Source organism: Natrix helvetica, assembly GCF_964273705.1.
Source record: "Natrix helvetica genome assembly, chromosome: 1".
In the NCBI taxonomy this organism is placed as follows: domain Eukaryota; kingdom Metazoa; phylum Chordata; class Lepidosauria; order Squamata; family Natricidae; genus Natrix; species Natrix helvetica.
In genome coordinates, this window is record NC_138548.1 from 340,905,021 (window position 1) to 340,932,459 (window position 27,439).

Sequence of the window (27,439 nt, forward strand, 5' to 3'; positions counted from 1 at the left end):
ATTCTGTAGGTGTGGCCTGTTTTGTGGGAGTGGCTTGGTGGGCGTGTGACTGGGTGGGCATGGCCAACTTGGAAAATGTGGTGAAACTCACTTAACAATGCTCTTGCTTAGCAACCAAACTTTTGGGCTCAATTGTGGTCATAAGCTTCCCGCCTTCCTTCTCTTTGAGAAGAGCTCCATTTTCAAGCTGCTTGTGAAAGAGGAGGAAGGGGCAGAGAGAGGCTTTTCAGGAGCCCAGAGCAGCACTGAAGCCAGGGGAGGGAGCGTTCCGGTACTGGGCCTCCGGAAGAACAGGTACTAGGAGGCACACTAAATTTCACCAACCGGTACGCCCGTACTGGTGCGTACCGGCTGAAACCCCACCCCTGGTCCAGAGGTATTTTACAAGAGGAGTACTCAACTCCTCTGCTCGTAATAAAATTCCGTATACCACCAGGCTTGAAATTTTATGCCTGGATAACCTTGAACTACCCCGTTTACATTCCGACCTGAGCTTAGTGCACAAGATAATCTGCCATAACATCCTATCAGTTAATGACTACTTTTACTTCAACTGCAATAACACAAGGGCTATCAATAGATAGAAACTAAATGTTCGAATCTTGATTGCAGGAAAAATGATTTCAGCAATAGAATAGTAAATGTGTGGAACACCCTACCTGATCCTGTTGTTAGTTCCTCTAACCCCCATACCTTTTACCTTAAGCTGTCTACCGTGGACCTTACGCCTTTCTTAAGAGGTCCCTAAGGGGGCATGCCTAAGCACACCAGCGTGCCTACTGTCCCTGTCCTACTGTCCCCATTTATACATACCCTTTTTATGTCTTTATGGCTAAGTTTTGCTTATTTTATCCATTTATTTTTGCCATTTTTCATGTGTTTTTCATACTTGTTTCCTTGTACTTATTGACAAATAAAATAAGATAAATAAAATAAAATAAATCTGAGAAGAATCAAGTTCATTCTAGAGATAAATAACATCCATATACCCTTCAAAAGAGGTAATCAAAAGCTAAAAGGAAGCATAAAAACCACCTAGAGCAGTGATGGCGAACCTATGGCACACGTGCCACAAGTGGCACGCGGAGCCATTTGTCAGGGCACACGAGGCACTGCCCTGTCAGCTGGCCAGCGCGAGTTCACCTTTTTAAAAGCCATTTTTGCCTTCCCCAGGCTCCGGAGGCTTCCCTGACGCCTTCGGAGGGTGGTTTTAAGCGTTCCGAAGGCTTCAGGGACCGTCCGGAGGCTTCCCTGACGCCTTCGGAGCGCTTAAAATGACCCTCCGAGCAAACCGGAAGTCACTTCTGGTTTGCTCGGAGAACCAGTCACTTCTGGTTTGCTCGGAGGGTGGTTTTAAGCATTCCGAAGGCTTCAGGGAAGCCTCCGGACGGTCCCTGAAGCCTCCAGAGGGCCTCCGGGAGGCGGAGGAGGCTCTTTTTGCCCTCCCCAGGCTCCTATAAAGCCTCTGGAGCCTGGGGAGGGTGAAAAAAGCATGTAAAATGGGGGGGTCGCACGTTGTGTGCGCATGCGCACTGGAGGGGTTGCACGTTGCATTATGGGTGCGGCACGCCCGCACACAACCCCCCTGCGCTCCCCCCACTTGTGGCACGCGAGCCAAAAAAGGTTCGCCATCGCTGACCTAGAGTCACCTTGTAGAAGAGCCGGGCGGCATAGAAATTTAATAAATACATTTTTAAAAAGAACAAAACACCACCTCACCAGCAATCAACACCTAGATAAGCAGAGATTAACACCAAGATTAATACAAGACCAACAATCCAGAAGCAAAAAAATACCTCAATCAAGGAACTACCGTATGAGAAAAGTGATCAAACTATAAACCACAGCTTAATCAAGGAACCACCAAGAATACTCCCACTAACACTCATAGGGCAAGCCACTTGTATATAAAGAGAGTAAACCCCACACTCTTCTAGCACTGATGATGTTACCTAGTTGGATAATGAAACATCTAACAAGAAAACAATCAAGCTCAGAGACCACCAAGGACCCCACAAATCAAGTGGGGGGGAAAGACCACTATAGTTTTTGTGAGTAAAACATTGGGAAGAATTTTCTTCAACCAAGGAAGAGAGTAGCGAGGACACGGATGCAGAGTAGGCAAAGATACTTTGTGGTGCACGTCATTATACACTCAGCCTAGATTAAAAACAGAAATTCCTGCCTTGCTGGGTAACATTTAAGTGCCAACTTAAAGGTTAAATATATTATTGTATTAAAATGTATGAGTTTCACAAATGCAAATAGCCACTGGGAATGGATGCGTGGAATAATAATCAAGTACGCAGCAGGCAGGGAGATCTTTAAACTCTTTAAACTCTGCTCGTTGGGTTTTTTATGAAAATCACTTTTCTAAAAAGAGAGGAAATCTTCCATTGGCACAAACTTAAATTGGCTCAGAAACCTAACTATTTGCAGAAAAGCACATTAATTTACACTCTCATTTTTTAAAAGAAACATCAAAAAATACAACGATGCAATGCTTTCATCAGATACTTTTTCTGATGAAGGCAAAACATCTAATATCCTCTCTATTGCATCATAGATCCTCAGTAAAGATTCCCCTCGCATATATGTGCTAGTCATTCCTGACTCTAGGGGGCGGTGCTCATCTCCGTTTCAAAGCCGAAGAGCCAGCACTGTCTGAAGAGGTCTCCGCGGTCATGTGGCCGGCATGACTAAATGCCAAAGGTGCATGGAACACTGTTGCCTTCCCACCAAAGGTGATTCCTATTTTTTTCTACTTGCATTTTTACATGCTTTTGAACTGCTAGGTTGGCAGAAGCTGGGACAAGTAACGGGAGCTCACTCCGTTACGCGGCGCTAGGGATTCGAACTGCTGAACTGTTGACCTTTCTGATCAACAGGCTCAGTGCCTTAGCCACTGAGCTATTGTGTCCCTCTAGATCCTCAGTACAGTACCTTAAATTTCATTATGAGGTGAGTAAAGTGGAATTCAGCTTCCAGGTCCAATCGAATGCTGACCTGCTCTATACCTGGAGAGGAACAAAAGACAAAAATTAGGCCTTTCTCAAGAACTCAAGTAGTCTTGATTCCTTGTAATACTCAAGAAAGCAGGGACTTTGCTATCTAGCACCACCAACCCTTTTTCTAACTCCCCTCCATTCATTAGCCTTCGTGAACTGATGGGTGAGTGAGTGCAGTAGGAAGTCTAATCTCTCATGGCAGCTTCCCACGTGACTGATAACCTCCATCATTCAGGATTCCAAATTGTGTGGCGTGGAGATTCCAAGAATAAAGTTCTCTTAAGCAAACATGCGTCTTCTAACCCAAAGAGGACAACACAGCAGAATGACAAGAACGCAGCAAAAAAGCTGAATTTAGATAACCTATCTCCAGTTCTTCTGATCATGTATGGAGAAAAAAAAATCCTCCATAAAGTTTTGAGATAGCTCTCATCATACAGCACATCCTCAAAGTGTTTGAGATACAAAGGATGTTGCCATATAAGCATCATTCTCAATTCTTCCTTGTATGCTGTGATTTAATGTCTCAGGCTATGATGAGATTTGCTCCTGAGGATCTGGAAAAAAATAGTCTCATGAAGCTGCAGATACACTATTTTTCCTACTATTCTGCTCTATTTTCTGCAATCTTCTCCGTAAGGCTTCAAAGTTGCAAAAACATGGTTCAATGAGAGACCACAGGAATCAGCATTCTGGAGAATGTCTATCTATGTGTTTGTTAAGAGTTGAAACCTTTTACTGGCACATAATCAATGGGTGTTAAATTTATACTCTGCTTTTCCTCAAAGCAGTTTCTTTGAAGAGGCCCATTCATTTTATTCTCACAACTTAAATCTTACAACTTAGGTTGCAGAGGTCGGTTCCTACCAGTTCGGCCGAATAGGTAGTGAAAATCTAGCGTGCCTCTCCAAAGAGGAAAGGCACGCCAGATTTTCACTACCTATTCGGCCGAACCGGTAGTAATGGCAGCCTGGCCACACTCCTGAACCGGTTCTCCCGGTGACTCCATAGGCGTCACCATCTTGAGTTTTGCTTCCGCGCATGCGCAGAGCAATTTTTATTGCATTGGTTGGCCACGCCCACCAGGTCTGATGCTCTCTCTGCCTCACCTTTGCCATGTGTGGATCCACAGAACTGCCTCCTCCTGGCTCCTGCCTACACACAGGTAAGCAGCATTAGTGCTAGCCTAGCCCCCCCCCCCCCCGCCAGCTGCAACCCAGGCCCCACCTGGTCAACTGGGCGGCCGACAGGGAAAGCGGCGAGCAAGTAAACGGGCGGGCAGGAGGGACCGGTCTGGCCTCCAACGCTCCGTCCCACAGGGGCTCGCTTCCCTGCCTCCTTCCTCTGAGAGCCGCAGGCGGCAGGAAAAGTGAGAATTTTTCAGGGTTCTGTGGGTGTGGCTAGGTGCAGGGCATGTGACTGAGTGGGCATAGGAATGAGTGATGTCAAGTTGGCCACGCCCACCCAGTCACATTCCTCCCCACCTAGCCCAGAACAGAACAGGTAGTAAAAAAATTTGAAACCCACCCCTGATAGGTTGGGTGAAGAGAGAGAGAGAGAGAGAGACAACAATTGGCCCCCAATGTTCTCAGTGTTGAAACTGAACTTGACCTGGTCCTAGTTCAACGTCGTAACCATGGCATCACATTGACTCCTAAAAGTAAAGCTCCCTGTAGTTCCAGTTTACCCAATGGCGATTGATATTGGTAATTGTAATTCCACAGTATTTGGAACAGAGACTCCATTTGGTGTAGTGGTTGAGGCATCAGTCTAGAAACGTGGAAACTGTGAGTTCTAGTCTCACCTGAGGCACAAAGCCAGCTGATGATCTTGGGCCAAGCATTCTGTCTTGCACAATCTTTTTCAGCTCATGAAAAAAATGCAATGTGACTATCACATCTGGACTTCAAAAGTCTGAGAGACCACTAGGTGGCAGCAAATATAGTGGTGACGATATAGAGGTCAGCTGTGGTCAGCCAAGATCTGGCAACACTAATGATGAAAAATGTCTTGTTGGAGGCCAACAAGATCTGGAGATGTGCAATTTTGGGGAGTTGCTGGACATCTGGAACCAATGAAGATGAAACATTGGCTTCCAAAACTTCCAAATTTGTTATTCTTACCATTCTCAGACTGCCACCAGGTCTGTTCACCATTCTGGCCAGTAAGGTAGATGACATTCTCAATGTGGTGGCTCTCACGGAAAGAGGCTGAGCGTGAGTCACAAATGAAGCATTTCTCAGAGTCCTGTCAAAAGAATCATTCTGGTTTAAATATACAGAAGCATTGCACGTACCTTCAATGACCGTCATCATGGCATGTATTACTGCCATCTCTAGTCCAGGGGTTTCCAAACTTGGTAACTTTAAGACTTGTGGACTTCAATTCCCAGAATTCCCCAGCCCACATGAGTCCATAAGTTCTCAACTAGCGTTACCTGAAGATGGCTAACAATGCAATACTCCTGAGGCTCTTCCAGGCCACATGTTGATGTAGTGCTCAGGTTTTGGGCCCTCCCAATGAGCAGGTTTCCTGTGGCTGGGTAACAGCTTCCTTCCAAACAACCATGGTATAAGTCAGGCTCTTCTGTGCCCTGAATGTCAGCTATCTGGCCTGGTCAAAGAAACAACAGAACAGCCCCACCCAGTCCGTTTTTTAAAAAATTATGAAATATCTTGGCATTGGGGAAAAAACATCATCCCTTCCAAAAAGACCAGAACACCATGTCCCCTTCCCAGAAAGAAACCTATTCATGATTAATAATAGTGTCAACTAAGTGAATGACTCCAACCTGGTACATCCAAGCCAAAAAAATCTCAAAAAGCGGAGATGAAAACAAGGTGACTATTCTTCCAGAAGGAAGATATAAAGGCTAGCTTTGCGTGTCACAAAAGCCCAGTTACTCACAAGGTACTACATTGCTAATACAGGTAATCCTCGATGTAAGGCCACAATTGAGCCCAAAATTTCTACTGCTAAGCGAGACAGTTGTAAAGTGAGCTTTGCCCCATTTTACGACCTTTCTTGCCACAGTTGTTCAGTGAATCGCTGCAGTTGCTAAATCAATAAGATGGTTGTTAAATGAATCTAAATGAATCCTTGACTGTGCTTGTCGGAAAGTCACAAAAGGGGATCACATGAGCCCGGGACCAGAGGTGGTATTCAGCAGGTTCTGACCAGTCCTGGAGAACCGGTAGCGGAAATTTTGAGTAGTTCGGAAAACCGGTAAATACCACCTCTGGCTGGCCCCACCCCAAATCTATTCTCTGCCTCCGGAGTCCCAGCTGATCGGGAGGGAATGGAGATTTTGCAGTATCCTTCCCCTGGAGTGGGGTGGGAATGGAGATTTTACAGTATCCTTCCCCTGCCATGCCCACCAAGCCATGCCCACCAAGCCATGCCACGCCTACTAAGCCATGCCCACAGAACTGGTAGTAAAAAAATTGAATCCCATCACTGCCCGGGACACTACAACCGCCATAAATATGGACCAGTTGCCAAGCATCTGAATTTTGAACACGTGGCCATGGGGATGCTGCAAAGGTCGTAAGTCTAAAAAATGGTCACAAGTCACTTTTTTCTGTGCCGTTTGTAACTTTGAACAGTCACTAAACGAATGGTGGTAGGTCGAGAACTACCTGTACTCACAAGAATGTTAATAGATTGCAAATACACCATATTTGATTGCTTCTGCTTAACTCTTTCTGCCAGAGATCAGCCTTCTTATTCCCCCACCCTCACCCCCAAGTCAACAAACAGAAACCAAGCATAAACCATGATTTCTTATTCTGGCGTATTAAGGGTTCCCATATCCCAATTAGTCCTTCCCAATAATTTTAACCAATATTTAAGCTTCCGGGTTTCTTTAGCTATTGCTATTGATTAGACTGGTCAGCTAGGAACAATTGCTCCAGAAAAATTATTCATTCTGTCTTGCTATGAAATACAAATGCATTGTTGTAAAATCCTACAACTATATGCCAGTTCGACTCGTGAGTTTCCGCTAGGTATCAGTGGAAGGAAGCAGATGATGGATGAAGTATCCTGCTGATTCTGGGGCTGACTCACAGTAAAAATGCCTTTTAGTTCTAGAGGGAATAGAAGGGGGAAAAAATAAAATCTTATTTTGTATTCCCTTACCGAAGGAAAAGCTAATAACTATGATTTTTCTCTCTACACATACTAATGATCTACTATGCACATACGGAAGATTAAAATAGTAAACAAACCCACATCTGGGAATGCTAATTTCCCCAGCCACTCATCTGCAAATGATGGCTTCTGCCAGGGGAGGAGGTCAGGCTACAAGGGGAACCCAGAACCTTACTCGTTCTCTGGGGATCCTTTCCCCACATACGGTGTGTTTTGGCAGTGAATTTTAATCATGTCCCTTGAAATCTAATGTCCATAATCGAATTGCATAATTAGAATCCTAAGAAGAACCAACTGGGAGTTGAGTAGGAGACAGAATTCTTCACTGAGAACAACATGATCTCTTTATCACAAAGGTGCTTTTTCAAAAGGCAGCTAGACTTTTTCTTGTCCCCCCCCCCCCTTGAAGACGTTTCACTTCTCGTCCAAGAAGCTTTTTCGGTTCTGACTCATCACTTTCCCTGGTTGCCCAGTTTTGTGCCATCCACTATGCCATCCATCCTGCCTACGATTAAAAAGTACAGGTAGTCCTCAACTTACAACTATTTATTTAGCAATTGTTCAAAGTTACAACATTGAAAGAAAAAGTAACTTATGACCGGAGCTTACGCTTATGATATACCGTATTTTTCAGAGTATAAGATGCACTTTTTCCCACAAAAAAGATGGTGAAAATCTGGGTGCGTCTTATACACTGAATACAGCATCTTTGGCCTACCGAAACCCTGCCCCCTTTGCAAAAATGGACGTGCATAGCCTTTAGGAGGCTTTCAGAGTGCTCCTGGGGGCTGGGGAGGGCAAAAATGAGCAAAAATGGGCCAGAAGCCTCTAGAAGCTTCCCAAAGTCTCTGCATGGATCTTTGTGCAAAAAATGAAATGGCCCGTTTTTGCAAAAAACGGAGGGGTTTTTGCTCACTTTTGGCCCCCTCCCAACCCCAGGAGTACTCTACAAGCCTCCCAAAACTCTGACTGCCTTTTTTTTTTGCAAAAAACACGACATGCAGAGCGTTTGGGAGGCCTGCAGAGTGCAAAACCTTTAAAAAATTTTTTTACCTCTTTAAAATCATGGTGCCTCTTATACTCCAGTGCATCTAATAGTCTGAAAAATACAGTAATCACGGTCACATACCAAAATCCAAATTTATGCAACCAGCATTTACAAATGGTTGCAGCATCTGTTTGTGACCTTCCCAGCCAGCTTCTGAGAAGCAAAGTCAGTGGGGGAAGCTGGATTCACTTAACCGCATAAATCACTTAACAACTGTGGTGATTTGCTTAACGACCTTTGCAAAAAAGGTCATAAAACTGGGCATGACTCACTTAACAGTCACCTTGCTTAGCGATGGAGATTCTACTCTCCGTTGCGGTCGTAAGTCGAGGATTAACTACAGTACAAATTTTGGCAATTGCCATTGTTATCTGTATTATTATTTCATTTATATGTAATGTTGTTGCATTTTAAGCCTACTTTTCAGTTGTGTTCATTACAGGTTTACATATTTTTTTTAATTGAAGTGTTTTCTGGCCAAAAGTTCACAACAAAGATTTTGATTGGGTTAATCTCACCACCAATATACCTTGGCAGTGTCTCGTTTGTGCCATGTCCTACTGATGTTGTCTTTGTCTCATCCGCAGCCCATGCGAGACAGGGTTTTGTTGTTGCTGTAGCATCAAATTCATTACGCAGTACACATGATGCAAAATCATATGAATTATCATTGAAATGTATGGATCAGATACATGCATTTGAAGATGATTCACCCAAAGCTTTGTACCAGTTCAAAGTTTTTGCTCTTCTTAGATCTCAAGGAAGGGGACTATCCGTCTTAAGCAAAATCTGAAATTCAGAATGACACTAGCAAATGTTCATATCTATTTTGACTGATAGCGACTCTTTCCGATATTTAGATAAATGAGTTAGACTGGATTTAGAGTCTTCTGCATGCAAATCACATATTTTAGAACTAATCAATGGCCCAGCGGTGGGTTCCGGATCCCATTGCAACCGTATGGTTGCAATAGGGCCCGGTGTCCACCACATGAACGCACCTGGAGCGCGCGAACAGCATGTGCATGCATCTTACCTTCCAGTGATGCCTCCGCCAGCCTCTGTGATGCTCCAGCTGCTTGGCGGAGCATCGCGCAGGAGCTGTATGTGCCATGCGCATGCACGGAAGCGCCGAAGGCTTTAAAGGACAGGTAAGGAGTGCGGGCGGGTGGGTGGGCCTCCGGAGCACTGTACCAGAACAGTAAGCGATGCTCCGGGCAGGCTCCGGTACGCCCGTACCAGGGCGTACCGCCTACAACCCACCACTGCAGTGGCCCATAATTGACTGGACCTCAACATTGTAGGGCGTATTCTTCCAATTTACAGCAATGATTCTGAATATATTTACTAATGAAATTTTCACTGCGTCCCCAGATTTACTTTCCAGAAAATAGAACTAGGCCTTTGCTTCCCTCCCTCCCCTTCCTTCCTTTAACATTTTGGGCAGATATAGGTGTATCCTCCCGGTCTGACCCCTGATCACCCTCCTCTGCTGTCATTTTCCCTGTTGTCTTCCTTGAGCACTAGATTCAGTGGCTCCATGTCAGTGATTTCTGAGAGCTGTTCAATAAGGCTAAATGCTGGTAATACAACATATGCTTTAATTCTATAGGATCAGTACATGGAAGGGTTGAATCCTGGAGATGATGTAGACTAGCCCCCTTGCTGTGCAGCAATCTACTGGTACAGTACCCCTCACCAATGACTGTCCTTCCTCTCTCCAAGCATCTCCATTTTTCAGGCCCCAAATCAAGAAAGACACGTGGCGATTCTTTCAAGCCAAGTTCTTTATCGTTTCACGCCTATAGACAAAATCTTGCCAGACTAAGTACTCTACTACCTGCATCTACCATATACTCTGTGAACTATTAGGGAGAGGCTGTCTTCGCCCGCTTCTTCTCACACATAACATCTGGATCGTGTTGCCTCTTGTTTGGAATGCACCTCCTGGGAATCCAGCTCCTCGGTACATTCCATCCAAAGGGCCGTGATGGCGCAGTGGTTAGAATGCAGTACTGCAGGCTACTTCTGCTGACTGCCAGCTGCCTGCAATTTGGCAGATTGAATCTCACCAGGCTCAAGATTGACTCAGTCATCCATCCTTCCAGGTTCAGTAAAATGAGGACCCAGAGTGTTGGGGGCAATATGCTGACTGTGTAAACCGCTTAGAGAGGGCTGTAAAAAGCACTATAAAGTGGTATATAAGTCTAAGGGCTATTGCTCTCACATCACTGGAGGATGATCACCAACTTTTAGGGAAGTCTGTTCCACTACGGATCAAACACTACTTTCTTCAAAGTTAGGTCTATTTTTTCCCTGCCTTCTACAGCAACACCAACAATTCTTCCTCATCTTGTACATGATAGCCTTTCCGGTACTCGGAGAGGGCTATCATAACTCAGCGTAGTTTGTTTGTTTGTTTGTTTGTTTGGATTTATATGCCACCCTTCTCCAAAAGGACTCAGGGTGGCGTACAACATTAAAAAAACACACATCCCAAAAGTTAAAAAAAATTAAATACATATCCAAAAAACAAACCGAATTTAAAAGACAATACATTTAAAATAAGTTAAAATTAACAAGCCAGGCTTGCTTGCTGGAAAAGCCAACTTTTTAGGGCGCATTGGAAGGACCAGAGGTCGGGGATTATGCGAAGCTCCGGGGGCAGCTCATTCCAGAGGGAAGGCGCTCCCACAGAGAAGGCTCTCCCCCTGGGGGTCACCAGCCGACACTGTCTGGCTGACGGCACCCTGAGGAGGCCAACTCTGTGGGATCGTATTGGACGGTGGGAGGATACCGGTGGCAGTAGGTGGTCTCGTAGGTACCCTGGGCCTAAGCCATGGAGTGCTTTAAAGGTCATAATTAATACCTTGAATCGCACCCGGAAAACAACCAGCAACCAGTGCAGGCCGCCTAAAAGGGGTGTAACATGGGAGCACCTAGGTACCCCCATGACAACCCGTGCGGCCGCATTCTGGACCAGCTGAAGCCTTCGGGTGCTCTTCAAGGACAGCCCCATGTAGAGAGCATTGCAGTAGTCCAGGCGAGAAAGGACGAGGGCATGAGTGACTGTGCACAGAGCATCCTGATCCAGTTCTTTGACCACTGTTTGAATTTCTGACTGGTGAACTACTGGCGTAAGTTGGGCTGCGCATCAAAGGACTGAGGGAACCATATTCATATGGGGAGCTACAGCAGGTTAAAGACAGAAGGAATTAGAATTACTCTTCAAATGGTGTCTATTCAATCTCTCAACAAATTAAGTTAAAAAGAACACTGGTGTATAAAGTTCACGGCTTTCACTGTCTATACTCTAAGACTCAGTCCCAGAGAAATAAGATGAAACTGAACTCTAAAAAAATGGAAGCAAACATGCCTTGTTTGATTGAAATATAGCAATTGGACTTCAGAAATAGTGACTTTTAATCAACGTGGAGCTAAGATTCCAGGCCAGGAGAATCTGATGGAGCTCGTTGATTCAAACTCCCAAAGTGATTGGACTTCAAATACAATACAATACAATACAATAGTAGAGTTGGAAGGGACCTTGGAGGTCTTCTAGTCCAACCCCCTGCCTAGGCAGGAAACCCTATACCGTTTCAGACAAATAGCTATCCAACATCTTCTTAAAGACTTCCAGTGTTGGGGCATTCACAACTTCTGGAGGCAAGCTGTTCCACTGATTAATTGTTCTCACTGTCAGGAAATTTCTCCTCAGTTCTAAGTTGCTTCTCTCCTTGATTAGTTTCCACCCATTGCTTCTTGTTCTACCCTCAGGTGCCCTGGAGAATAGTTTGACTCCCTCTTCTTTGTGGCAACCCCTGAGATATTGGAAGACTGCTACCATGTCTCCCCTAGTCCTTCTTTCTCTTAAGCTAAACATACCCAGTTCCTGCAACCGTTCTTCATATGTTTTAGTCTCCAGTCCCCTAATCATCTTTGTTGCTCTTCTCTGCACTCTTTCTAGAGTCTCCACATCTTTTTTGCATCGTGGCGACCAGAACTGAATGCAGTATTCCAAGTGTGGCCTTACCAAGGCATTATAAAGTGGTATTAACACTTCACGTGATCTTGATTCTATCCCTCTGTTGATGCAGCCTAGAACTGTGTTGGCTTTTTTGGCAGCTGCTGCACACTGCTGGTTCATATTTAAATGGTTGTCCACTAGGACTCCAAGATCCCTTTCACAGTTACTACTACTGAGCAAGGTATCACCTATACTGTACCTGTGCATTCCATTTTTGTTGCCTAAATGTAGAACCTTACTCTTTTCACCATTGAATTTCATTTTATTAGATAGTGCCCAATGTTCAAGTTTGTCAAGATCCTTCTGTATCTTAAGCCTGTCTTCTGGAGTGTTGGCTATTCCTGCCATCTTGGTGTCATCTGCAAATTTGATGAGTTCCCCATTTATTCCCTCATCCAAATCATTGATGAAGATGTTGAAGAGTACTGGGCCTAAAACAGAGCCTTGGGGTACTCCACTGCATACCTCCCTCCATGTAGATGCCGTTCCATTGAGAACTACACGTTGAGTGCGGTTGGTCAGCCAGTTACGAATCCATCTGGTGGTGATGCTGTCTAACCCAATAAATGGAATGAATTAAAAATGGAACAGTGTGGGAGATACCAACACGTCTAGATAAAAACTTAGTGAAGTTCTGAAGACAAAACAAAAACCAGAATGTTGAAAAAGAGATACATCACCAAGAAAGAATACATTTTAATAGGCTGCAGTGGTAAAGATGGTATTGAGAAAGGCTACAACTCAGAATAATCTGGGTTTAATGAAGAATTCTTTAAAATACATTAAGTGAAAAGATTCAGTTTACCAACGGATGTATGAAGACGATAAGATCTTAATAGTTAACAGAGAAAAAGCAAAGCTATTCCTATTTGCTTGCGTTTTCTCCAACAAGAGCATCTCTCTTCCATCAAGCAATTGTGAACACTAGAGGAAAAAGGTAGGATAAAAACCTGAGACGAATGCAAACATCATCTGGAAATATTTACTTATTTTGGATGAATTTAAATCCCCAGGATCAGAAGAATTGCCTCCTAGGACCATGATGGCGAACCTACAGCATGTGTGCCAGAGGTGGCATGCAGCGCCCTCTGTGATGGCACATGAGCCGTTGCCCCAGTTCAGCTCTGAGGCACGTGCGCACGCATCTCCCACCAGCCAGCTGGCCTTCAAGACTCTGCTTCACATGCACGGCGGGCCGGGGGGGGGCAAGTGGGGGCGTTGTACATGTATGTGAGGGGCAGGGGGGTCACACAAGCTTGTGGGGGGGGGGGACGACACATGCACACTGGGCACTAGGTTCGGAAAAGGTTAGCCATCACTGTCCTAGGAGATTGAACAACAAGAACTGGTAAATGGGACAATTTGTCCCTACTTCAACAATCAGGGGGAAAAAAATCAGGGAAAAAGGGGGAAACCATGGAATTGTAGATCAGACCACCTTGGAAAATTCTAGAGCAAATCCTAAATGGATCTTTAAGCCCTCTGAGAACAATGTGGTAATTACCACAAATCAGAAAATCTTGCCACACTAAAGTGATCTATTCTTTTTTAACCAGGTAGTTCCAATTTATAAAATATGGGAAAGCTGTGTGCGTTAGGTTATCTTGATTTCAGCAAAGGATTTTGTAAAGCACTGTCAGCTTGATTAGCAAGCTAATTAAAGAATGAACTGAATGGCCTGAAAATCAGGCAGGCGGAAAGCTTATTTGAACATCATGTTTGAGGAGTGCTCATTAGCACTTTATCAACAGGGAAGTATTGATGGAGGGCCCAAAGGTTCCCATATTTTTTTAAAAAATATGTTTATTAATGGATTGAATGAGGACAGGTATAGAATGGTTATTAAATTTTAGATAATACAAAATTGGATGGGCTAGCTAACACTCTGGAAGCCAGAATAAAATTCAGAAAGGATCTGGATAGGTTAGAGAAAATTGCTGAAAATATAATGAAATGCAACAGAGACCAATGCCGAATTCCTCGTTGACATGATAGAAATCACAGTTACAGAATGGGGGCTATTTAGCTTGGTAAGAACACTTGAGAAACAGTACAATTGGAGAAGTTGATTGCAAAAGGAATATGAGTAAAAGGCTTGTGAAGAAGGGAAATTTTAGGCTTCATCGGTTTACCTAGGAAGCAATCATTCTGCTTTATTTTGAATTGATCAAATCCCACATCAAGTGCTACACCCAGGTTTAGGCATTACACTTTGAGATGAATCCAAGGAGGAGGACTCAAAGTTATGCTTTGTAAAAGATGAGGAAGTAAGGAAAAGTTTTAATGTGGCTCTCAGTTTATCTCCAAGATGTTCGTATGTCAGGATCAATGCAAACTGAAATGCAGAAGAGCCTCTTGTATTTTCATCTATCTGCAACAATAAACTCCCTTTTTACGATCCTGCAATCCCTTAATTCGGAGTAAAAGCAGGGTGACTGGATAAAGCTGAGCAATTACTGGCTGGATGCCCTTCCTGATGCCATGGGGAGTTTGCAACAGATATTTGTTCTTTGCATCCTAGGAGAGAAATATCTGCTGCTACATAGGATTGAACCCTCAACCTTCCAAGTGGGAGGCAAGCATCTTCACCACTAGGCCACCACACCGCTCAACTATCTAATTGCAACAATGAAAATATGAATGTTGTTCTCCAAACATAAAAACAAGCTTTGGTGTAGTCTCTTCTTTACTCACTCAAGAACCTCTTTAGAATTGTAGGAAGTTAGCACCTATCCCTCTCCTAGGAAAAAGAGATATTTTAGGAAATATTAAAAGGGCAGAATATTTCCCCTAAAAGGGAGGCAGAAACTCATCCCCCCACCTTTGTCAATGGGCCATTAAGGCCTGGGCCAGTCTATTCTACATAACAATGTTCTACCTCCTTCAGGCAGAGCCATAACAGGAATCCCAAAGCCCTTTCATTGCATCATCACCCAGCAAGGCTCAACCAAGCTTGAGACTCAGGACAGCCTACAGAGTTGCCCCTGCATGGCCCCATGGGAGTCCAACCAATCAGAATACAAGCTCAAATTCAAAAGCCCAGAGAGGGCATAAAACACAGGGACTCTCAGCATCTCTTCCCTTTTTTTCTTCACCCAAGATCTTCAAGGCATGTGATCAGTGGTGGGTTCCGGACCTCGGTGCAACCGGTACGGTGCAACGGGGCCTGGTGTCCCCCACATGCACACATGCAGCATGCGTGCACATGCGTGCATGCATCCTTACCTCCGTGACGCTCCAGCTGCTCGACGGAGCATCGCACAGGGGCCGTATGCTCCATGCATGTGCGCAAAAGTGCCGAAGATATCAAATACAGGTAAGGAGCTCAGACGGGCGGGTGGGCCCTCCGGAGCATCGTACAGAACGGTACCCGGTACTCCCAGCAGGCACCGGTACACCCGTACTGGGACGTACTGCCTTCAACCCACCACTGCATGTGATCCTGTCCACCATTAAAACCATCTTTTTAAGCAGCCACCATTGTTTCCGGTGTCTTTCTCCCCACTTGGAACTGAACCCAGAAGGGCATTTCTTCCAACAGAACCAAGGAAAGAAAACAAATCCTTCCCCTTTTGTGACTCTGCAGCTTACTAAGACGACCTGAAAAGGGGGCTGTTGCGTGTTCAAGAGTGAGACTGGCAGGCACAAAGGACTTCTGCCTTTGCAGAGGAGGCCCAACCCTGCCTCAGGTCCTGTCAATTGGGAGGAGGAAACCCAAGTGGGCCGGTCCCATAACATTAAGCACAAGAAGGGTTTGATAACACATTGTTTATAATGCCACTAAATATCATCCAAAATTAAATCAGAGTCCAAGGCAAAGTATTGCTCAAAGTTCCAATTTATTAAGACAGCCATGTTGGCACATCTGGGAAAACCCGAATCTGAGCTTCCTGGGTTTTCCCCACCCAATTGAAAGTCCAAGAACTTGCCCCCACACCCACAAGTCCATCACATGGCCCAATCATCCACTGCCCTGCTGGCAGTTCCACCCATCCAGTTCCAGTCAGGTGCAGAGGTGCAAAGACAAAGGATGACCTTGGCTTTCTAGAAAGGAATTTTATTTTGGAAACATCACATTCTACTCCTTACTATTCCCCCTCCCAATTCCCCACTAATGAAACAGCATAGTAGAGTAGAATATTAGTGTGGCAGGCCAAAGATCCCAAAAGGAACCGGCTGCAGGCCAGACAGCCACTCGTTTCTGATCCAGGCGGAGAGACTAAGGAGGTTTCCGCTATTATTTCCTATCGCAATGGTGGGAATGAATCCATTCCAAGCCGCGTTGTGACCGCTGCTTGAATTTTCACATGGGAATTTAGTACAAGGAAAGTGGGTCGCAGGGATGTTGGAGTATTGCCCGTACACATGGGCCTCGTTCCACCAGCTATTTAGAGCTTAGAGCTCCATCTCCAACTCGGCCTCACAACTCAAACTGTTTTTTGCCTTCTGCTTTTTTAAAAAAAAATTATTAATAGCTAACCTCCCACCTCCAAATCTTTGCCAATCATTAACTCACACTATGTGTCTGCCCAGCCAGAGACAAACCTCATGCATTCCAAAGAGCCACACCTGGGCATTCAGGAGAGTTAATTTCTAAGAAAGTAGGAGGTCAAAATGCTTGGAAGCCACACCTGTTAAGGAATGTCTTTCCATGGGTCTCAAAGAGGGGCAAAGTTTCTTTTGCATCCAGCGAAAACTTTTCTTGAGATAGATGGGAGAGAAACTTCATCAAAGGAAAAGTGTAATGTAATGTTAAGGGGTTTTGCTAGGACTGAAATGATCCCAATTAAATCTGCACTTAGTCATGGAAGCTTATAGGGTCCTTTACTTGAGTTAAGGCAGCGGTTCTCAAATAGTGGGGCGCGCCCCCCTGGGGGGGCGCGAGGCTCCGTAAAGGGGGGCGCGAAGGCTCCCTTTCCATCTGGGTGCAACGGCGGCGGCGGCGTGGGCGAGGCATAATATATCCCGCCTGGAAGTGGCAGCACTTCGCACTGTGGATTTTCATTGGAACCGCGGGCTGGATCTGTGCAAGAAGCCTGCTCGGGCGGGGGTGGGAGGGAGGGAAGCATGGCTGTCCCAGGCTTCCCTCCCTTCCCCCCCCCCCCCAGCCCAAGCAGACTTTTTGCACAGCTCCAGCCCGCGGCTCTGATGAGTCTCTGAGCAGTCCCCAGCGCTGCCACTTCAAGCCGGGATATATTCTGCCATGCCCTCGGCGGCGTCTTTATGCAGGTAGCTCGCCTCCCCCCCAGCAGCTCCACCGCCAGCATTCCGTCTGGAAGCGGAAGCGCAACAGCCGCTGTTGGGGAAGGGACAAAGGGGCGGCGGTCGCCCGATCTTGCCACCCCCCACCCCTTCGCCCCTGGTAACGGCGACTGTTGTGCTGCTGCTTCCAGCTGGGATGCTGGAGGAGCTGCTGGCAGGGAGGGAGGGAAGAAGGGGAGGAGGGAGTAAGGATAGACAAGCAAGAGGGAAAGAGGAAAGAAGGCAAGCAGGCAGGAAGGAGGCAGAAGGAAGGAGGGAAGAATGGAACTGGAAGGGAGGCAGGGAAGGAGGGAGGGAGAAAGGAAGGATAGGAGGATAGGGAAAGAGGAAAGAAGGCAGGCAGGCAGGGGGAAAGAGGAAGGAGGGAACAGGAAGGGAGGCAGGAAGGAAGGGAAGGAGGAAGGGAGGGTGGAAGGAAGGATAGACAAGTAAGAGGGAAAGAGGAAAGAAGGCAAGCAGGCAGGAAGGAGGCAGAAGGAAGGAGGGAAGAATGGAACTGGAAGGGAGGCAGGAAGGAGGGAGGGAGAAAGGAAGGATAGGAGGATAGGGAAAGAGGAAAGAAGGCAGGCAGGCAGGGGGAAAGAGGAAGGAGGGAACTGGAAGGGAGGCAGGAAGGAAGGGAAGGAGGAAGGGAGGGTGGAAGGAAGGATAGACAAGTAAGAAGGAAAGAGGAAAGAAAGCATGTGACTACGGTGGGAGAGGAGGAAAGACCGGTGTGCTATGTTATGCAGAGGTGTACTTATAACAATTTTATAGACAAATTATACTATTTACAGTCGCGCGGGGGGGGGCGCGAAATGTTTTCTTCTTCCTAGGGGGGGCATGACAGAAAATAATTGAGAAGCACTGAGTTAAGGGGACGCTAAGACGCTGAGCTTGTCGATCAGAAAGGTCGGCAGTTCAGCAGTTCGAATCCCTAGTGCCGCGTAACGGAGTGAGCTCCTGTTACTTGTCCCAGCTTCTGCCAACTCAGCAGTTCTAAAGCAGGTAAAAATGCAAGTAGAAAAACAGGGACCACCTTTGGTGGGAAGGTAAGAGCGTTCCATGCGCCTTGGGTGTTTAGTCATGCCAGCCACATGACCATGGAGATGTCTTCAGACAGTGCTGGCTCTTTGGCTTTGAAAAAGAGATGAGCACCGCCCCCTAGAGTCAGGAACAACTAGCATATATGTGCGAGAGGAATCTTCCCCTTTACTTGAGTCACTATTTCTCTGTTCAACCTATTTCACTGAATTTCTGTTGGGTGGATGTCTATGGAGGTTCTTCAACCATCCAGGTCATGGATGTACCCAAAAGTGCTTTTTCAAAAGGCAATTGTATTTCCGTTGCTTTTTCTTGAAGGTGTTTCACTCCTCATCCAAGAAGCACCCTCAGTTCTGGCTGAATGCTGGGGAATGGAAGGATTTAGATTCCTTGCAGTCATATGGTTCTTTGCACTTTGAAAGTAGGCCATCGGCTCTCTGAGAGTCCGAGGCCCCTTGGGGGATTATCTGTGCCCGCAGGATCACCTGAATCAGAGTGCAAATGGGTGTGGAACCTTCTTGGAAGTGCTGAAATGTTGTAAACAGGAGATAGGTGGTGTCGTTTTCCTCCCCCTCTGTTGAGAGAGGGCTGTTCAGTTTTGACACAGATGTCCTCTTTTACCTCTTTTTCAAACCAGTGGTTCTCTCTGTCCAGAATGTGGATGGAGGATGGGACACTATAAAATGCATTGAGCTTCTGGAGGATAAAAATCCCGCTAATAATAATTGCTGTCAGTGTCAATTTCAGAAGGGCAATAAAAAAAAATACTGTCATTCTAGATATATTCGATGGCTTGCAATTATTCAGCGGGGAAACGTTTTACATATTCAATTGCTCCCTTGTTATTTTACTTTATACACCCAAAGGTTAAGATTCATTGTTGAAAGCAATGTGTGATATTTCTCTCTGGGAAAGACGGATGCTGTTTACAGAATGCCCCATCATACGTTTCTCCGAAAAGCATTGGAATATGAGTCATGGGAATCATTAAATGATCAAGGAGCATTGTCGATCGATATATATTTGAGAATTATCAGCCGAGTTCTCAAGATCCTGCCTTAAACCCTACGCAACAATTTTTTTAAAAAAAGAAAGTGGTTCCAACAATGTAGCTCAGTGGCTAAGATGCTGAGGTTGTTGATCAGAAAGGTTGGCAGTTTGGCAGTTCGAATCCCTAGTACAGGTCTCCTGCGTGAGCAGGGGTTGGGCTAGATGACCTCCAAGGTCGTCCCAACTCTGTTACTGTTTACTGTTAAATATCCAGAATATACTGGACACATCATAAGGATGATGTGTCGAGTTTTTAGGCAGATCTCCTCTGAGCCTTGGTGGCGCAGTGGTTAGAATGCAGTATTGCAGGTTAACTCTGCCCACTGCCAAGAGTTCGATCCTGACCGGCTCAAGGTTGACTCAGCCTTCCATCCTTCTGAGGTTGGTAAAATGAAGATCTAGATTGCTGGAAAGCAGTATGCTGACATTTGTAAACCACCCAGAGAGGGCTGTAAAGCACTATGAAGCGGTATATAAGTCTATTGCTATTGCTAAATTTAAAGACTGACCCACCGGAATCTACTGTCAGCATTTCCTTTTGCAGCAGTAGATAGAGGTGGCACCGTGCCAGCAGAGCCTGACTCTACTCCTACCAATGCTTGTTGTGACCTAGTTGGAGTAGTAATGGGCCTCCAGGGCATGAGTGGTGCACAGGATGATCAAGGCGTGTCATTACATGCATGGCCTGACTAAAATGTGTTGGAAATTGACAGAGATATATGAGTTACAATCAGACAGAAAGCACTTTGTCCTATGGGTGACATAGAAACCTTGGAAAGCCACTCTTGCCATCCCTGGGAAGCATAATCAAAAGTATATCTTTCCATACAGGTCTTTCTTTTTTAACCCTTCCAGCTCTGGGATTTTGTTCCACTGAGATTTCTAGAGTAGGATGAACAAAGTAAAATCCTCTTCTTAAGCTACCTTTATCTCTTTGCCTTAGGTATACGTGTGCATGTCTGTTTTTACAACCGCACAAACATGCATACATATTTTTATATGCACTAAAACAACTGAGTTGGGTTTTATATATATATATATTCCTTTGAGTCAGATTTTGGAAGTTTGCCCTTGCCTCCTCCTTCCTAGGAGAAGAGAGTGACTAAATCCTCCAGCTAGCTTTGCGTCTAAGGCAGGTCTAAAATTCACCATCTCCCGGTTTTTAACATGACACCTTAAGCATAGCACCAAATTCATTATACAGTACACACTAGAGGTGGTATTCAACAGTATTCACCCATGTGCTTTTTTGCCCAGGACCTCAAACCATGTACTCCTGTCCACCATTAAAACCTTCTTTCCAAGCAACTTCCATGAATCCAGTGTCTTTTTCCCCACTTGGAACTGAACTCAGATGGACAATTTCTTCCAACACCATCCTGACAGGTCAGGTGGATATAGTAGGGAACCAGTAGTCTTTCAGATAACCTGGTTCCAAGCCATGTAGAGATTTAAAGGGGATAGCCAGCGCTTTGGATTGGAATTGTACCCAGAAGCAGATTAGCAACGAGTGAAATTCAGGCAAAAGGAAAATTGGCAGAGTCTAAACAGACCAGTAATTCAGTAATCCTATAAAAAAGAAGATGGCAGCTTCAATCTTCCCAACCTGTCTCTGCCGCCGCCCCAGAAAAACTGAACAATCCCTGCCCCAAATGGCACCTTTTTGGTAAGGAATATGTCTGTCGCAAAGCTAGGAGAAATTTACAAGCTTACCCAGTCAAAAGCTTAATGTGTGGTCAACTAATTGCATCCACTTACAGCAGCGGTTTCCAACTTGACAACTTTAAGACTTGTAAACTTCAATTCCCAGAATTCTAGGTGTTGAAGTCCACAAATCCTAAAGCTGCCAAATGTGGAGATTCCTGACCTATGGCATAACCAGCAAGCCGATGTCAAGACTACTCATTCACAAAATATATGCCTATAGGATTTAGCCCAGACCAACAAGTATGGATCCTGTGTCAACACTTACCCCAGAGAGTCAAATAGTACAGCAGTACTCTTGGCACGGCAGAGAATTTCAACATTTCAACCTGCAGATTTAAAAAAAAGCAGAAATTAAAATCCTGACTTTTCCTGTCTGCCATATCTAAGAAATGTGTAGGAACAGGGGCTTATATAATGGTGGAAGAATTGGAATTCAGCTTATTAATTAATAACTAATTAATTAAACTAAGGAACTTTTAAGCCATACAGAATCACTTGACAGTGAGATGGGCAGCATATAAATTTAATTAATAAATAGACAAATAAATACATTTAGAATATTTGGGTCAAATCTTCCTTCGCCAGGCAAAAAATATAGAGAAGACCGATACACATGTATTTATTTTGCTGTTAAATAAAAGTTTATTTACAACTTTAACTGCATGAAATATGGCACATCATGTATACTTTATGAAGGCATATAAGAGTTGACTATATGACATGTTGATTAAATGAAAACAGCAATTCTAAGCGTGTTTACTCAAGACATCCAATCTGTTCAGTGGCGCTTATGCCCAAGTTACATGCACCTAGGATAGCAAAATAAGCTTTTTTTCATAACATCCAAATGGAAAGAAAGGTGGAAACTTCTCTTGTTATTAGTTTTTTTTAATATCTTCTTAGTTTTTGCCATTTGGAAAAATAGGAGGAAATAAAATGTATTATACAAATATTAGAATTCAGTTTTGCAAAGCAAAATCCAGGTTTGGTCTATAGTTTGCAGTATCCTCAGCCAGTGCTTAGCCAATTCTAAAAAAAGGGGGGGGGGGATTTCCACCCCCCTAGGAGTTTCCTAAAATTCTCCTTCCTTCATCCTTCACATTTCAAGGTGTGGGCGGGAGTGTTTAATCCTGTTGCCTATACTCCGTATTATTTGGTGAGGGGAGGTAGCTAGTAGCTCATCCAGGCAGCACATGATGGGAAAAGCTCAAGTAGGATTTTCAGGGCAACCATGAGTAGAGTAGCAAACAATATGTGAGGGTTTTTTTTTTTTCTCATTCAGAAAAATTAAAATTTGCATCTATTTAGACTTAACTGAAGCTGAAATTGAAGCGACTTTATTTCGGTTGCTGATCACTTGTTCTCTTTAGAGAAACGTGCCTGTTAATTAGTATACTGGCCTGCCTGTGTTTCCAGGGAGAAAAATGAACATAAATTTTATGTGCCAAGGGAAAACTCTGAGAGGGGTTGGCAGGTAGAAAGAGAAGAGCCCAGATGGATGGAAGTAAGAAAAAGGAAAAGAAGGAAGGAAGGAAGGAAAGAGAAAGGAAGGGAAAAAGGAAGGAAAGAGAAAGAGAGGAAGAAAGAGACAGAAAAAGGGAGGGAGGGAGGGCTTTGAGAAGGAAACACAATGTGAAAACTTACCGGAGAGTTGGTGCATGGGTTAAAAAAGAAAGAAAGACATCAGTCATCCTTCTTTCTGTGTGAGCCACAGATCTCAGCCTGTATTCTTCACACAAACACCATTATAAACCTCCCTGTAACAATATTAGAAAAATCCTGCTCTAGATAATATGCCATTCCCATCAGATACACATACTTTGCAAAATAAGCATCCCAAACAACTGCTATGCACTTTAGCATTAAAATGTGTGTTTTTTTTTCCCTAGCCTGGGTATCAATTGAGCAGGAGGAAAATCCCTATGGGATGGAAGGAGCCTACCCCAAGGTCCCAGCGAAAGAAGTGTGGTCCTTCTGCCATCCTGGCTGCCTTGTTCTCATAGTCACTTCACAAAAGTCCAATGTGGCCCTCTCACCTGTTGTTTCCTCTGCTCCTCCGGCCACCAGGATTTAGGGAAGAGCCGAAGTGATTCTTCCCTTTCCTTCGTCAATAAGGAACTTTCCACTTGTCCGTCCGAAACGTCCTAATTCCCCGTTGTCCGGGGCAGCGTGAGAACTCTGCTGTGCAAACTCAACTGCCGATGGGTAAAAATAATCCGGCTCTCCCCACCCGCCGCTCTCCATGAGGGCAAAGCAGAGGCTGAGCTACATTCAAAGGGAGCTGGGACTCTGAAAGGGACTAACGGTCTCTAAGCTACGGGAATGTCACAGCCTATTCTTTCTGCTCCACCGCACACAAAGTCTGCCTGCCCCGCTCCAGGCACAGGCCCGGCGTTGGCTGTCTGAAAGGAGCGAAAGACGGAGGAATCTCCCATATAGAGGAGACAGGAGCAAAACAGGCCCCTGGCTTCATTCTTCAACAGGCCTCACCAAACTCCGGAGACAGAGGCCAGGAAGCCAAGGAGAAATCCTCAGGGGGGGCAGCCTAAAACCTGACCCGTTGGTGATCCATGACATCCTGAAGGAAGGATTCAGGCTCACTGTCCTGCCAAATGGCCAGAAATCTCTTCAGGCTTTGAAATATAGCAGGGGTGTCCAAACTTGGCAACTTTAAGACTTGTGGACTTCAACTCCCAGAATTCCCCAGCTGGCTGTCCCCACAAGGCTTAAAGTTGCCAAGTTTGGACACCCCTGAAATATAGGAAGCCCTCAACTTACAACAGTTCGTTTAGTGACTGTTTGCAGTTACAACGGCAATGGGGGGGGAAGTGACTTATGGCCGTTTTTCATGCTTATAACTGTTGCAGTATCCCAATGGTCCAGTGATCAAAATTTAGATGCTTGGCAACTGACTTGTATTGATGACCGTTGCCGTGTCCCAGGGGTGTGTGTGTGTCACGTGATCAGGTGGTCACATGACCCCCGGGCCCCCCTTCTCGTTCAGAAAGGTTGCCAGTTCGGCAGTTTGAATCCCTAGTACAGGTCTCCTGCGTGAGCAGGGGGTTGGACTAGATGACCCCCAACGTCCCTTCCAATTCTGTTACTGTTGCCTTTTGCGACTTTCGGACAAGCGAAAACAAGGGGGAAGCCAGATTCACATAAGCACCGTGTTACTATCTGATTCACCTGAACCACCGCTACAAGAAACGTTGTAAAATGGGGGCAAAATTCATTTAACAACCGTCTCGCTTAGCAACACAAAAATTGGGCTCAGTTGTGGTTGTAAGACAAAGCACCTGAGGGCAGGACAAGGAGCAATGGGTGGAAACTAATCAAGGAGAGAAGCAACTTAGAACTGAGGAGAAATTTCCTGACAGTTAGAACAATGAATCAGTGGAACAGCTTGCCTCCAGAAGCTGCGAATGCCCCAACACTGGAAGCCTTTAAGAAGATGTTGGATAGCCATTTGTCTGAAACGGTATAGGGTTTCCTGCCTAGGCAGGGGGTTGGACTAGAAGACCTCCAAGGTCCCTTCCAACTCTGCTGTTCTATTCTATCACCTGTATGTAGGGAGTCCAAGCACCAAGCTGTTTAAGAGAGCGGCTCACCGATGGGTAATTACACGCCGAACAAGGTCAACGCCTCAGTCTTGTCTTTTGGGCAAGAGGCCACGGGTCTGAAGGCCAAGGGATCCCCCTCTCAGAGGCCCCGAAAAGCAAAGCACCGCCTGCTTTTTGGGACCCGTGAGGACAAAGGCATCATTTGTGCTTCCACCCTGCCCAGCCTCAACCGGTTCCCTGGGAGCCTGGCGGAGTTAGGCAGGAATGTACTTGTTCTGTCTTGCACCAGGCGTCCTCATAAAGGTACCAAGAATAGCTTATCCTTCCTCCCCTTCTCAGCTTTGTTCACTCCCCAGTCGCTCTTCTTCGGTTTTGGTAGGATGCTTTTTTTTTTTTACACACAAGAGGCAGGGTGGGAAAAAAGCGAGTGTTTTTCCCCAGAGGCTCCATCAAGGGCTTAAGCCAGGCAGAAAACTGTTCTTAGAATCAGCTGGGATCCTCTCCATTTTTTGCTCTGCAGAAAGGACGGGCAATCGAAGAACTTTGCAAATTGGTAAATATATAGGCAGGTCAGAAAGCGACCCCTGAGCCCCCACTGACAGAACCCTTCTGAGGTTTTGGCAGCAAAATGAAATCGCTGGGATAGCAGGCAGAATGGAACATGCCCCCCTAATAGCTCGGAAAATTACACCTAAGGTTAGAAACTTTCTGGTGTTCCCTTCTTGCCGGGCTGTTGAGCTTCAGTAAGCACATACAGGTAGTCCTCGACTTTACGACCACAATTGAACCCAAAATTTAGGTTGCTAAGTGGGAAATTTGTTGAGCTAGTTTTGTCCCATTTTACAACTTTTCTTGCCACCTCTGTTAAGTGAATCACTGCAGTTGTTAAGTTAGTAACACGGTTGTTACCGTATTTTTCTGAATATAAGACACACCGGAGTATAAGACGCACCAAGATTTTAAAGAGCCAAATTTTTAAAAAAGTTTTTGCACTCTGCAGACCTCCCCAAAACAGCCCGTTTTTCGCGAAAGTGGGCCCTTTTTTGTCAAAAAAAAGGGCATGCATAGGCTTTAGGAGGCTTGTAGAGTGCTCCTGGAGGTTGGGGGGCAAAAATGAGCAAAAAACAGCCAGTTTTTCACAAAAATGGGCCCATTCTTTTGACAAAAAATGGCATGTATAGCCTATAGGAGGCTTATAGAGTGCTCCTGGGGGGTGGGGGAAAATGAGCAAAAAACAGCCCGTTTTTCACAAAAATGGGCACATTTTTTGTCAAACAATGGCATGTATAGCCTATAGGAGGCTTATAGAGTGTTCCTGGGGGGTGGGGTGGGGCAAAAATGAGCAAAAATGTGGCCCATTTTTTGCTCATTTTTGCCTTCCCCAGCCCCCATGAGCACTCTGGAAGCCTCCTAAAGACTATGTACACCATTTTTGCAAAGGGGAAAGAGGTTTCAGGATGCCAAAAATGCTGGATTCAGTGTATAAGACGCACCCAGATTTTCACCCTCTTTTTGAGGGGAAAAAGGTGCGTCTTACACTCTGAAAAATACGGTAAGTGAATCTGACTTCCCCCATTGACTTTGCTTGTCAGGAGGTCCCAAAAGATCATCAAATGATCCCGGGACACTGCTACCATCATAACGATATGCCAGTTGTCAAGGATCACATTTTGATCATACTGCAATGGTTGTAAGTGCGAAAAAGGGTCATATAAGTCATTTTTTTCCCAGTGCTGTTGTAATTTTTGAATGATCACTAAACGAACTGTTGGAAGTCAAGGACTACTTTTAACTAAACATTCAATTGGTGGATTTTAAAAAAAAACCTTCAGCAACGAGATGCGATGCTGAATTTTTTTCCATTCAACTTGGTGGCAAAGGAAAAATAGCCCCCCCAAAAAGATAAAGAATATTCAATACCTTGGATTTTTTTTTCTATGGATGTCATTTGAGTACCAGGATGTGCATAACAGGCTTGTTTTCCCTTCAAAGCCCCTTAGTTTTATCAGTCTCTCCTCTGACTCATTTCTGGGTGTATTAGTATTATTAGTGCGCTTCCCGACAAGCTCTGAAATTTTGTATGTTGGCATCCCAGACTTTCTGACTTGTTGGGAAACAGAAGATTCAGAAATAAACCAAAGGATTAGCTTACTCCCACAGAAGCGAAACTATTGCACGTTAGGGGGAAAAATGAAAACTGGAGGGACATGCAATCATTTCTGCCTCAAAAGGGGAGAGCTTAAAAATATAAATTACTAACAGCTCAGAACACTAAGGGGCCAAATATATCCAACATAAGACACTGCATTAACTGGGGAAATACTAAGTATCCTGGTGCCTTTTATATATTTTGAAGTTTGACTCCCGTTAAATCCCAGGTGGCATTCTAGCAGGCCCCAGACTAACATTGCTTTGCTAGGAAAATCTAAAAGAGGGTAATCAATAATTCACTCTTGAGAAAGAGGTGGGGGGGGGGGGGAGAATGCATTCCCAAGCGATTTCAAGAAAACATTCACATAGAGTAGGGGTGTCAAACTCGATTTTCACAACCGCATTAGGGTTGTGTTTTTTACCTCTCAGGGGTGTGTGTGGCCAGGGTGGA

At 45.0% G+C, this 27,439-nt stretch overlaps 1 protein-coding gene across 2 annotated transcripts in view; it reads right to left on the minus strand.

Moving 5' to 3' along the window:
- The window catches only part of LOC309383079 (laminin subunit beta-1-like), a 112,751-nt gene that overhangs the window by 76,725 nt on the left and 8,587 nt on the right, over positions 1–27,439 (minus strand). The window contains exons 2-6 of one of the 2 annotated variants that reach the window (XM_081935239.1): positions 22,922–23,034; positions 21,543–21,603; positions 5,446–5,621; positions 5,132–5,255; positions 2,944–3,017 (exon numbers count right to left, since the gene is read on the minus strand). In XM_081935239.1, the coding sequence (XP_081791365.1) occupies positions 2,944–3,017; positions 5,132–5,255; positions 5,446–5,621; positions 21,543–21,597 (429 nt within the window). In that variant the 5' untranslated portion in view covers positions 21,598–21,603; positions 22,922–23,034. The remainder of the gene's footprint in view (positions 1–2,943; positions 3,018–5,131; positions 5,256–5,445; positions 5,622–21,542; positions 21,604–22,921; positions 23,035–27,439) is intronic. The other variant, XM_081935238.1, reaches the window with a different exon arrangement.